Source organism: Nannobrachium achirus (genome assembly GCF_963921795.1).
Source record: "Nannobrachium achirus genome assembly, chromosome: 19".
In the NCBI taxonomy this organism is placed as follows: Eukaryota; Metazoa; Chordata; class Actinopteri; order Myctophiformes; family Myctophidae; genus Nannobrachium; species Nannobrachium achirus.
This window is the reverse complement of record NC_137826.1, coordinates 33,842,059-33,855,107: the sequence shown is the minus strand read 5'-3', so window position 1 is coordinate 33,855,107 and position 13,049 is coordinate 33,842,059. Positions and strand designations below refer to the sequence as shown.

The following is a 13,049-nucleotide window of genomic DNA, read 5'->3' as shown; positions in this document are numbered from 1 at the left end:
GATTAACAAACTTGTTTGATTTTATAATAGAAAAAATTAAATACCTAAGCACTTTCAGCTGTTTCCAAAGCAGTTTTGTCTACACTTCTTTCTTTCATAGGCCTATTTAATCTATTTCTGTTTCTATGGTTCATTATGTAAATGTTTTGCATTTAGCTATTTAGCTGTTTGTTTTTTCTCTTGTCCAGAGGTTTACTGTATGTTGTGCCTTTGGCACGTTAAAAATAGAATAGATAAAATCCTCTTCAGGAATGTGCAATGCATGCTACAAAGGTCATATTCCAGAATGTTCCACATTGCCGTCAGGGACAACCTGGGGTTCCATTGCATAACAGGCAAATAATTAGGACTCATAATGAGCTGCCAGATGCTTTTAGGCTAACACAGCTCGCTTGCTGAGCTCCTGCAGTGAGCTATTAATTGATAGTGCTTCGGAATCACGTTCATTGACTGCAGTGAAACAAGAGGAGGTAATGATCAGTTGCAGAGTAAAAATAAAAAGTGTACTGGTGGCTAAAGAAGTAAGAAAGCAAAGCATACAGAGGCACAGACTTAATCATGATGTCCATGTCTATGATGGTAGGAAAAATACAAGCATTTGATGTCATCAATCATCATACAGCCACCTCTTATTCTGAATGTGTCACCTATGGATTAGCCGGTAGATGAGAGTGTGCATTACTACTTTTCTACAATTTATTATTTAGGCATTTAGCGGATTGAAATAAGTCACATGCATGAACTCTAGTGCATAGAAAACAATAACGTGCTACAAAGCAAACCTATACAGCTATATCATCTGTCTTAATATCGTGGAAAAATAGTTTGTATCTATCTAAATTACATACATAGTATGATGTGAACAAATAACCACCATAAAGGTTTTGTATAGCATCGATCAAAAGAGGCATTAACTGATCCAAAGAATAAGGTGTGTTGGTGATGAGAGGAGTTGGTCAGACTGCAGTTGAACATGAGGAGTGAGTCTGCAATCTGACCGATGGGTGAGGTCATTCCACCACAGAGGGAGAAGAGTCTAGGACAGGGGTTTTCAAACTTTTTAGCTCAAGACCCAAAAGAGAGATTAGACGTTTGCCCAGGACCCAAACCAGTGAAAACAGCAGATCTACAAGCTCACAACGCATCGCTTCGCACCACTTTGTGAGCTTGTAGAGCGGCTATTTTGACTACTTCTTAAACTATTGTGTTCTGATTTATGGATTTTCTTTGATTTTTGTCTTTGATTTCCTCATGAAATTCAAAAATGTTTTTGTTTTTAATTCATGAAAGAAATTGCTTTTTTGGGAATGTTTTTTGAAAATGTTTTGATTAATAATAATGAAAAACAAAACATAGGAAAGAAAAAGTGAAGGGACCAATAAAAATCTGTCCGCGACCCACAAATGCATTGTGAGCTTGTAGATCTTGCTATTTTCAAACATTTTGTGCTTTAACTTTTGGCAGGCTACTTTAAGTATATTTTAATGAAAATGAAAAATGAAAAACACTTTCAAACTTTTACTCAAGTAAATTTTTAATGTCTGACTTTTACTTGCTGCACCCACACCAAAGTACCTATGAGAATGGATTCCCCATTCCGCCAATGCGTTTCAATGAGAGTGGAGCGTTTTTTTTTTTTTTTGTTTTTTTTTTTTTTTGCAGAAATCCTCTTACTAGCATGAAACCGCTCCATTCTCATTGAAATGCATTGTCAGAATGGGGAATCCACCCTAATAGGTACTTTGGTGTGGGTGCAGCCTAACAGTGTATTTCTCTATATTGCACTGCAGTATTGATATTTTTATTTAAGAAAAAAAAAGAATAGTACTTTTTCTACCACTGAAGACTGTGAGATGTGGTCCTGGCATGCAGCAATGTGCTCGTCACCCTGTGTGGCCGAAGGAGAGAAGGAGAAAAACAGTTCAGTTTCATCAGTGATAGAAAAGCTTGTGAGCTGGGGCCAAATACAGACCTCTGAGGGATAAAATATCAAGAGGGTACAGGGAGATGAAAACAAACCTTATCATTACACCCAGTGAGTAGTATGTTCCTACAGGAGGGTGTACTTTATTTACAGGACACAATGTTTTGCGACCATGTCTTTTTTTTACGATATTTTGGGGGCTTTTTGCAGGGGAGAGAGATGGGGAGTGACATGCAGCAAAGGCCGTTGGGATCGGGACTCGAACTGCGACACGCTGTCAGGCATGATCAGAGCCTATACCGTATGTGGTTTGAGCCTAGGCCAGCAGGCACTCCGTTTTGCGACCATGTTGACGACATGTCGACATCTGAAAATAAACAAAAGAAAATGTGAAAGTGTGGCTTCACTGGCTAGCATGTTCTTCCATTGGTGTCAACTATAGGTTACTAGAAGAAATGAAGCCTCATTGTAGGCCTTATTAGAGTCTTCCTATAGGCTCCTGTACAGCTAGATGGAACCTGGTACGTTCAGGAAGAACTACAGTAAAATGTATGATAGAGAGATGCTGAGTCCGATAGGTAAGCTTGCCATTAGACAAAAGTGCAGTGAGTGATGGTGAATTGAGAGCTGTCTCCTTTTCCCTTTTGGCTATGTATACTTTATTCACAGTTATAACCTTTGCATGCGGCGTGAACACGAACATGAACACACACGCATGCACGCACGCACGCACGTCGCACACACACACACACACACACACACACACACACACACACACACACACACACACACACACACACACACACACACACACACACACACACACACACACACACACACATAAAAGTACCAGAGATGCTTGCATGCACGCAACACAACACCTTACAGCAGCAGTGGTTCTCAAAGTGGATTCCAGGGACTCTGTGGGTTCCTGTAAGGGGGCCCATACAAGTCTGTAACTCTAGCAGTGTACAAGTCTGTAACTCTAGCACCAAATGAAATTTGGTGCCATGTGTCCACTGCCAGAGTTAAGGGAAGACCTTGAAATTTGAAAGTTTGAGAAACACTGCCTTACAGGTTGTAGGGGAGGTATCCCAGTGAGAAAGCAAGATAGCAGGTGCAGGGGGAAGTCTGTGTCACTGTTCCCTTGTCTTAGACAGGAGTCTCAGCCTCACTACCTGTGGCAGGCACCAGGAAATGGCTGATCCTAATGTAAAAATAGAGCTCAGCGTTCTGCGTTCAGTCCTGCCCCATTTCATCATCTACTGATTGTGTTCTGGAAACCCCTCCTGGGCCCAGAGGAAAGGGGAGGGGAGAGTGGAGAGAACAAAGGGAAAAGAAAGCGGAACACAGTGCATTTGAGAGAGAGAGAGAGAGAGAGAGAGAGAGAGAGAGAGAGAGAGAGAGAGAGAGAGAGAGAGAGAAATGAACACATACATTTGAGCGTGATATGTGCATGCATGCATCTGTAGGAGAGCGCAAGGAGGAGAGAGGGGGTAGGGAGAGAGAGAGAGAGAGAGAGAGAGATAGAGAGAGAGAGAGAGAGAGAGATGATTTTATGAAGGAAGTTTAATATTTCAAAGCTATAATTGACACTTTTTTGTGCCAACCACAACAGTGTGAATGACAACTGCTTTATTCTCTCTTCGAACCTTTATTGTCAGTTGTTTACATTCAGAACATTTAATTTAAATGTTTCATTTGGGTTATTATTTGTACTGCAGTTGATTGTCTGCAGTTTGAGTTGAATTATTTATTACCGTTTCGTGTCATTCAATTCTATCTTATTGGTGTGTATGGATGAGAGAGAGAGGGGGGTAACAGGGAGAGAAGGAGGGAAAGCTATGTGGATAAGTGGATCTGTCCATTCTTTACCTGTGCAGATTGCATTGAAATGCAGGACAGCACAAGCAGCAAGATAGCATCACTCTTTTCACAGGACAAGAGAGGTCAATAGAACAGATGAATGAACGAAGAAAGGAATGAAAGCGGCAAAAGAAAAGAAATGCAGGGTGTGTGTGTTTGTTGGGGGGGGTAAACATTCCACGAAAGTAGCCGATCCACAGACACTATTGTGTTGTGAGCTTGTAGATCGGCTGTTTTCATAACAGATTAGGCAGATCTACAGGTTCATGCGAGTGATGCGACTACCACATAATCACTAGTGCAGGGGTCTTCAACAGGGGGTCCGGGACCCCTAGGGTGTCCTCAGAGTTACTACAGGAGGTCCTCCAAATCTTCCAATCCTTTTTATTTTAACAACTTGAACCCTAGCGTCCATATTCGGAGAACTTTAGCCAAAAATAGCAGATCTACAAGCTCGTTGTGAGCTTGTAGATCGGCTATTTTCGGCAAAGAGGTATGGTGTAGAGGGGAAAAAGAGCAGACTAAGTACAGAGTAAAAGGTCAAATTTATTAAGTATTGACGGTTCAAGTGTAAATATATGAAAACACAAATTGACATGAATCCCTAATACACTGATATTTGTGCTGTCAAACGATGAAACTATATGGAGTCTATGAAAAGGTTGTGGGGGTCCCTGCTTCATCTCTTTCTCAACTAAGGGGTCCTTGGCCTGAAAACGTTGAAGACCCCTGCACTAGTGTCTCCACAGTTCGATTCAGGCTGGAGACCTGCGTTGCGTGCTGCGCGTCGCCCACCTATCTCTGCCCTTGGATTCCTTTGTCTCTACTAGCTTATTTAAATGAAACAAAAGCTACCTGTCAGTGCAGTGGGGGTCAGGAAGGGCCATCAGCAGACACGCCCTTTTCAGCTCCATCACATTGACAGGAGGCCTTTCCAGATGTCAATCAGCGTAACAGAGGCACGGGGCCCCTATGCCTCCACCTCAACCCACCTCCCCGGCATCATTACCATCCATTCACACTGAGCATGTCACTCAATCACGCCACGCTACGCTTCGCCAGGCCCTGCCGTGCGAAGCCAAGCTGGGCCAGGCCATGCCATCATAAAACATCACAGACAGCCCATAAATCTTTTGTGCCAGACGGTATTATCTCCCAGTTGCATCCACGGTAAACCGCTATTAATAAGTGCATCCATGCCTTATTAACTTATGTAATGTGGCATGTCATAGAACATCTGCATCTGGATGTAAATCAACATAAAACACACACGCACGCACGCGCGCACACACACACACACACACACGCATGCACGCACACGCACACACACACACACACACTCAAACTGTGAGAGAGGGATGGGAGGAGCGGCTTTATTAAGGAGCTTTACATTTGAAGTTATTGTGATTTGAGTGGGATGCTGCAACAATAATGCAGCACTATGGAAATATGGCAGGATTACTGCAGCTAGGCAGATTTCATGGCTTCCCTTTAGATTAACCAGAGAGCAAGCACATGGAACGGTCAATAGATGCAGGGAGCCTATATGACACCATGACCCCTGCTGTCTAAATGGGGGACTGCGGGCATTTACCATAATGGCATCAAATGTAAATGTTCGCCATTGAGACAAAGAGTAATGTCTTCAAGCATATTACATATACTGTGTACTGTTGCTTTACTGGGAAATAAAATACACTATTTATGGAGGAAATTAGCACTGTTTAATTTTTCTAACCACACCGTTATTGCCCCTCCTTATTTTCTAAATGTATAAAGATGTGTTCATTTAACACATCCATGGAACTCAGATCTACATTTACTCTGGCTGCACTGCAAAGTCACTCACAAGCGTTAACTCATGAGCGGACTGGGTCCTTTTTAATACTCCCAAAGTTAGATTAACACTCAAGATTCTGCAGTGTAGGTACTTCATTGTCCTTGCCATGTTGTTAGTGCAATCCTAGTGTATGGTGACAACGAGAGTTAAGCTTCCTGAAGCAGGTGGAATAGATGTAATCTGACACAAGGGATGAAGAAGGAGGTGGAGGGTGGGTGGAGAAAGGAGAGGCGGAGGGGAAGGTCGGGAGACTGCGCTCTGCATGATAAAAAGGTTCTTTCCATCCTCTGGATTCTCAGTGCAATGATGCCGGGTATTACCTCTCTCCTAAGCTTTCATTAGAACACGTTCTGGCTTGATATAGGCAATGGAAAGGAGGAAAGTCTGTCTGTACAGGCACGTGAAGGATATGATTCTTTAATTTCATACACTGGTCTAAGCTCTTAACCTTTAAATGAAAGTGCTCCACCCCCACCTCTGCTTAAAACAACACATAAAAGTCCAACTTTCATTGTAAAACTATATCCCCAGCAATTATTCATCTTGGTATCCCAAAGAGGTGAAGTGGTTTCTCTTCTAATGCTCTGAGCATATAGCTTTATGCGCTGGAGGCCTGCAGGTGTTTTTGAGGTGTATTTCAGAGATGGGGAAAAAACTACAATTATTCATTTGTATCAAATTACGATGGACTGGCACACTGGTATTGCATTTTATCCCTGAGAGCACATTTAACCATTGGGGATTATGTGCACAGTAATGCACTTTATTTTGTCTGCTCTCTCGCTCAGGGACGTGCAGAGAATGTTAGAGAGGCAGGGGCTGACATTTCTAAAAGGGCCTTTTTGTTGAAATATAGAAAATAGCAGACCTCCAAGCTCACAACGCGTCGCAGCGCAACGCGTTGTGAGCTTGGAGGTCAGCTCAGTGATAGCACACTGAATGCTGCCTTCGGGTATGGCACGGAAAGGGGGCATTTATTTGCATCTCTTTCACCATAGTAAAAACTGCATTCATGGTCTGGAGAGGGCACTTTTTTTTACAGATGGATAAAAGGGCAGGGGCTCAAGCCCCCTTTGATGTCTATGTGTGCACGTGCCTGCTCTCGCTGTTTCCTTTCCCCCCTCTCACGTGAAGTGGTTCATACCGTTGGAGATGGGGCGATTAATGAAACAGACAATGTAGGTTCTATCATTAGGCTGATTTCAGCGGACTGATTAGAGGGGGTAATTACTGGAGGGCCTCAAGGTTTTCATTAGTGTTATTCCAGAGCGTCAGTAGAAGGGTGTTTTCCTGGGGTCATGAGTGCTCTTATCAGTGAAGAAGAGGTGATAGCGTCAGAGCCTGGGGAGGCTCTGACTAAAGAGCCAGAGTGAGCCTATAGCGTCCCTCCTCTGCTGGTGTAAAGTAGCTATGTAGATTTAAGTACAATTTTGAGGTATTTGTCCTTTACTTGAGTATTTCCAATTTCCAATACTTTTACTCCACTACGTACATCTCGGATCCAAATATTGTACTTTTACTCCACGACATTTATATGAAAACTTTAGTTACCATAGTTACTTTGCAGATATAACTGATTATATTATTAAACATACATTAATTCACTTTAGCCCTATTTTATACCCTCACAACGGGTCGCATCTGCTATTTTCAAACATTTTGCACTTTTACTTTTGGTACTTTAACTACATTTTGATGCCAATACTTTCATACTTTTTACTCAAGTACATTTTGAATCCCGGACTGTTACTTGTAACAGAGTCATTTCTATATTGCAGTACTGATACTTTTACTTGAGTAAAGAAGTACTTTTTCCACCACTGCCTAGTGTCCCTCTCCTGGTCCCCCGAGGGACCCAAAGTACCAGGCCTCTCTCTCGCCCAGTGGCGTCAGTTCAGCAAAAGCTAGGGTATGGCAAAGATGGGAGTCCTCATGAAAAATCGGGGTTTGTAAATTTTCCACGGTTTCTGGGGCTGGATATGGCAGCCTGGAACGGTTGTTCAAGTGCAGTGCAGCTAAACTTGACATGTTAGTAAACGTGCCACGATTAACAATAATGCATTGCTCCTGTGCAGCTGACCTGCGAATATATAATTTTGTCAAGATGGGGAGAATACAAGTGTGGAGAATATAATTATAATACATTGTTAAAGTGATAATTTTTGTAGTTATTTTACTGTAATCTAACAACATAGTAACCAGCCAGGAGAGACAAAGAGACATTCATGGATTTATATTTAAAAGTAACTTTTATTTTCCTCCCTGGACCATGTCAGCTGCATACCCGTGCCATACCTAATTGACGCCACCCTTATACCCCCACCCAGCAGTGTCCTCCCCATTGATCTCCTCCTCCTCCTCCTGTCTCTTCCTCCTTCCTTCCACCGTTCTCCTCCTATCTCCCCTCTCTCTCTCTCTCTCTCTCTCTCTCTCTCTCTCTCTCTCTCTCTCTCTCTCTCTCTCTCTCTCTCTCTCTCCTGCCCAGGGACGTGCTGGCCATTGGGAAAAGCGGGACAACTCCCGAACGGCCGCTTCATTCCTGGCCGGCCATTAGGAAAAAATTTAACTGTTTGCACAAAAGTAAAAACAGCAGATCTACAAGCACACAACGCCTCGCGGTGCGAGGCGGTGTGTGCTTGTAGATCGTCTGTTTTCACTAGTTTAAATCATTTTTATAATGATAAATACAAAACAAACGGTTTTGGACATACAAGGTTTCCACCCGACAACGACGAAATATAACTCATGTAATTGGCCCACTGGCTTGTCACTTGTCACAAATCTTTGAGTAGCAGCAGCGCTATAGAGAGAAATCTCGCAATGAGGGCGGGCCTCTACAACTCTTTTTCCCGGGCTGAAACAGGGGCCCAGCACGTCCCTGCTCCTGCCCCTGCCACCCCCACCTGCTCTCTGGCCTGATTAATAATGAATGAAGGGGATCATCTATCGATCCCATCCTCTTTGTGTTAGCACAGCAGAAGATATCAAACCTGTCAGTGGATCTTTAAATAGCCCTGTGATGTGGTGGTGCTGCTGGAGGTGGTGGTAGTAGTAGTCGGTATTTTCCGGTAGGGAGGGTTTGTTGAGACGAGGGTAGCAGGGTTTGTTTTGCAGGGTGCACAGAGGGGTGGTTAAACGGGTATAGGCAGGTGTGCTATAGCGCAGTGGTTCTCAACCTTTTCAGGCCGTGACCCGGGGACCCCCCCCCCCCCCCCCCCGACGAGCACTAAGAGTTGAGGCAATATTTTGGATAACATGGTTCTATTGTGAAAATAGCCGATCTACATGCCTCTAATATTTGACAATTTGGCCAAGGTTTAATTTGTCATTTTAGAGGTATTAAAAAGTCCTTAAATTGTCACTTTAGAAATATGCAGATACCCTCTAGTTTGTTTACTGTTGAGAGACAAAACAAGGTTGCACATTAAGTGAATCATCTGGGGACCCCCCAAAATAATTTGGGGACCCCTCTGGGGGGTCCCGACCCACAGGTTGAGAACCACTGTGCTAGCGGATACAGAGATGGGGGACATTACGTGCGTAATTGCACGTCTCCACCAGCTACCAAAGCAATGCTGACTCCCCGTGAAGGTCATAGGTGATGATCTGTGATGAGCACGACGCCCGAGGTCGCTTAGACCCTCTCAATCTGCGTTTGAGTCTTTATTAAAGCCCCTCCACGGTGGGTGCTGTCATTGGCCCCAGAGTCTTTGAGATATTCTCCAGTCAGCCATTTCTGCCCTGCTGCTCTTGCTAAATCAATCCTGCAGATTGGCTTTGCTCTCTGACAGTGGAAGGACCCTGATGGTGACTAAGAGAGATGTATATCTGTCAAAGTTGGTTATAATCACTGGTAAACATTACATTAAAGGGTTCAGTAGTCTGTCAGGGACATAGAGGGAGGAGGAATGACTGTTGTGGAGACATGCTAACAGATTTGTTCCATCATTTGCATGCGCTGACCTGTAAGATTCAATACGTACGTCTGAAATAGTCCTGACAAGTTGATGTCATAACTCTTCATGTATTATGTACTGTATGTACTGTATGTATTCACATGTGTATTTGTGGGTGTGTTATTGGTGTGGGAGTGAAGACTCCCAGTGCTTTTTCATGTGCTCAGTACTCTTCCTTGGGGGACTGCGTTAAGTTCACCAGAGATGCTAATGCAATCACATCACACGTGCAACTGTTTCGTGCTCCTCCCATGGGTCAGAATGTGCATACTATCAAAGAAGCTGGAAAATAGATAGAATTTTCCTTTATTTTTCCTCAGGCAATGCTCACCTAATTAATGTTTTCTGTGTGTGTCATTGTGTGTGTGTGTGTGTGTGTGTGTGTGTGTGTGTGTGTGTGTGTGTGTGTGTGTGTGTGTGTGTGTGTGTGTGTGTGTGTGTGTCAGCGTGCGTGCGTGCGTGCGTGTGTGTATGTGCCTGCACGCATGCTCACAACTTGTATTGGCATTCAGGCTAAAAAAAAATCACATTTCCTTTCTTCTTTTATATTTGTTTTCTTTTTTCTTTGTTACTAATAACAGACTTGTCCTTTTTTGCCCTGCCCCGTCTCTCTCTCCCCGTAGGATAATTTCACTCCAGAGTGCAAGTTCAAGGAGAGTGTGTTTGAGAACTACTACGTCACATACTCCTCGCTGCTCTACCGCCAGACCCATTCAGGTCGTTCCTGGTATATTGGTATCAATCGTGACGGCCAGGTCATGAAGGGTAACCGGGTAAAGAAGAACAAAGCGTCCGCACACTTCCTGCCTAAAGTTATCGAGGGTATGTGTATGTGGCACCTTTGTTTTCTGGCTTCTCACGAGACTCTTGCATAATGAAAACTAGAGCAGTGCACTCAGTGGGACATGTACAGTATCTTCGCCAACATACAGTACAGTACATAGCCTACTGCAGTGGTTCTCAACCTGTGGGTCGGGACCCCCGGGGGGGTATAATTTTGAGGGGTCCCTAGATGACTTAACATGCAACATTGCTTTCTCACTCAACAGTAAACAAACCAACATGAAATTTGAGTATATAGAGGGTACGTGCACATTTCTAAAGTCACAATTTAAGGACTTTTTACTACCTGTAAAATGTCACGCTATGAGGCACTTGAAGTCCCATTCCAACATTAAAGCGACACTTAAAGACCATATGCCCTGATTGAGTTATTTAGATCGTCCGGGGGGGGGTCCCCTGTTCAAACATGGTTATTTTGGGGATCGCAGCCTGAAAAAGGTTGAGAACCACTGGCCTACTGTATGACTCCATATTTGAGTGAGGTTTCAGCTCGATTCGACAGCCGTACGTTGATTTCCATCTTAAAATCAAAGTTCAATATAACACACAATATTTGAGAAAGGAAATGCATTGAGACACTTCTTTTGCCTTCTGACAGCGTGCACAAAAAATGCTGGTGCTGACCGGTTCAGTTGCAAGATTCGCCCTGGGCTGACAGAAAGGGGGTGAAAACATAATCTCCCCCCTCACCTTCGGCCTGGCAGAGATAATGATGGTTCGGCATCATTAGATGCTATACATCACTGCTCATCAGCATTATTGTATTGCTGTCGGGCAGAAACCTTTTATGTTCCAAAACTTTACTTTTCGAGAAATAGAAAAAAGATCCTTTGTTCCCATGGATTCAGTGTTATTATCTTTTGCCCGCAAACAAGACGAATCTGTCTGGCTATGCCAGGCTAGTTATACTTGTTAATACTTTGCATTGGTTAAATATTTACAAAACCCAGAGACATAATTAACCACACTTTCACTTTCAATCGTAGATAGAAATTGGCCTAAGGGAGGGCCGGACGGCCAGCGGGCAGGTAGACCATGTCGTCCCACTCATGTCACTATGACTCACTCAGCCATAACCATATAAGGAGTTCTCAATGCAGCTATGCCCAAATATGGATTGTAATATCTAATCTCAACGTGTCCTCATGGCATCAAATAAAAGGGAACGCCCAGTCTGTTTGTTCCTCTTCCTTTGGCGTAGCTATCAGAGTCTGTCTTGAGAGATTAGGCGCAACCAAATCAAAGGAGTCATGCTCATATATGGGAATACTGATCAGAGATCTCCATATATGGCCATGAAAGGGATATACTCATACTGTATGGGCATATTGATCGGGTCGGCGGTGCGAAGTGTAGGTGTGAGGGCCAGGACTGTGAGGGCCACGTATGGTCCACTCCAAACCTCTGTTTCAAAAGATCAGAAGAAAGCAGTGTCACAAAGCGACACATGGTGAACACTGTCATTATTATGAAGGAGGGCATTCATGAAAGAAACACACCTAGTGTGAAGTGAGCAGTGCTATTTATGAGTTAATTTCATTAAGTTTCCCACGATTTGGGCGCTTTGTGCAAAGATGAAGGCCAGATGTAGCCCAGATGTAGGCCAGATGTAGGCATCCCGCGAACTTTGAACAAACGGACACAGCCAGATGCTGGAGCTTAGCTCCTTCCAGGAGCACCACTCAACAAACAAGCAAACAAAAAATAACATTAAATGTTGAAATATGAAGATACAAGGTTTCTTCTGCCCAACAGGGACGATATTCTAACATTAACTTATAGTTTAACCCTTTCCCCACAGTTGCCATGTACAAGGAGCCGTCGTTGCACGACCTAGCCAGTGAAGAGTGTCCTCCTCCTCCCAGGAAGACGGTGAAGACAGAGTCGCCGACCCAGAAGAACGGCAGGAAAGAAGCCCCAAAGGCTGATGCCTCATAGCCCAGGAGCTCTGAGGGCGGGGCAAGGTCAGCAGTGACACTGGGAACTCAGTCCGGCCCCCTCAAGCGCAGGGGGTTGGCCGAAAGAACGCCGCTCCCCCCACCCTGTGGGCCACCATAGCCCAGGAGTGCACTACTAAACGCTGAGGGACGAGAGCGGCCCATCAGCAGCCAGGCCAGGCCTGAGAAGGGGACTTCCCCCTTCAGCTGTCACCACAGAGAGAAGGACCAGGTCCCGAGTCAGCACTACTACCATGCCCCTCCCTCCTCCTCACTGCTCTGTTGTCACTCCACACTCTGCGTCCTCCGGCAACCAGTGGCATATCGTCGTTGTTGCCTGGAAACCTTGTATGTCCAACACTGTTCGTTTTGTATTTATAATTTTAAAAATGCTTGAAAATAGTGAAAATAGCAGATCTACAAGCACACAACGCCTCGCGATGCGAGGCGTTGTGTGCTTGTATATCTGCTAATTTCACTACTTTTGTGCAACACTCCTATATGATGAAGTAGGGCTTTAATTTCGAAAAGAAACATACACATTTGAAACTTGGAGATACCAGGTTTCTGCCTGACAATGACGATATCTTTTCTTATTCGTTCACAGGCTCATTCTCTGTTACCTCTCGCTCCACACAGAAAAATCCTGTTGATTTCATTTAACCCTCTCAGAGTTACAAATG

General features: G+C 44.0%; 1 protein-coding gene across 1 annotated transcript in view; it reads left to right on the top strand.

Moving 5' to 3' along the window:
* fgf11b (fibroblast growth factor 11b) overlaps positions 1 to 12,367 on the top strand; it is a gene marked incomplete at both ends in the record, with an annotated part of 52,052 nt that extends 39,685 nt beyond the window's left edge. The window contains 2 exons of the mRNA XM_080749820.1: positions 10,210 to 10,408; positions 12,231 to 12,367. Of these exons, the coding sequence (XP_080605946.1) occupies positions 10,210 to 10,408; positions 12,231 to 12,367 (336 nt within the window). The remainder of the gene's footprint in view (positions 1 to 10,209; positions 10,409 to 12,230) is intronic.
* Between the last annotated feature and the right edge of the window lie 682 nt (positions 12,368 to 13,049).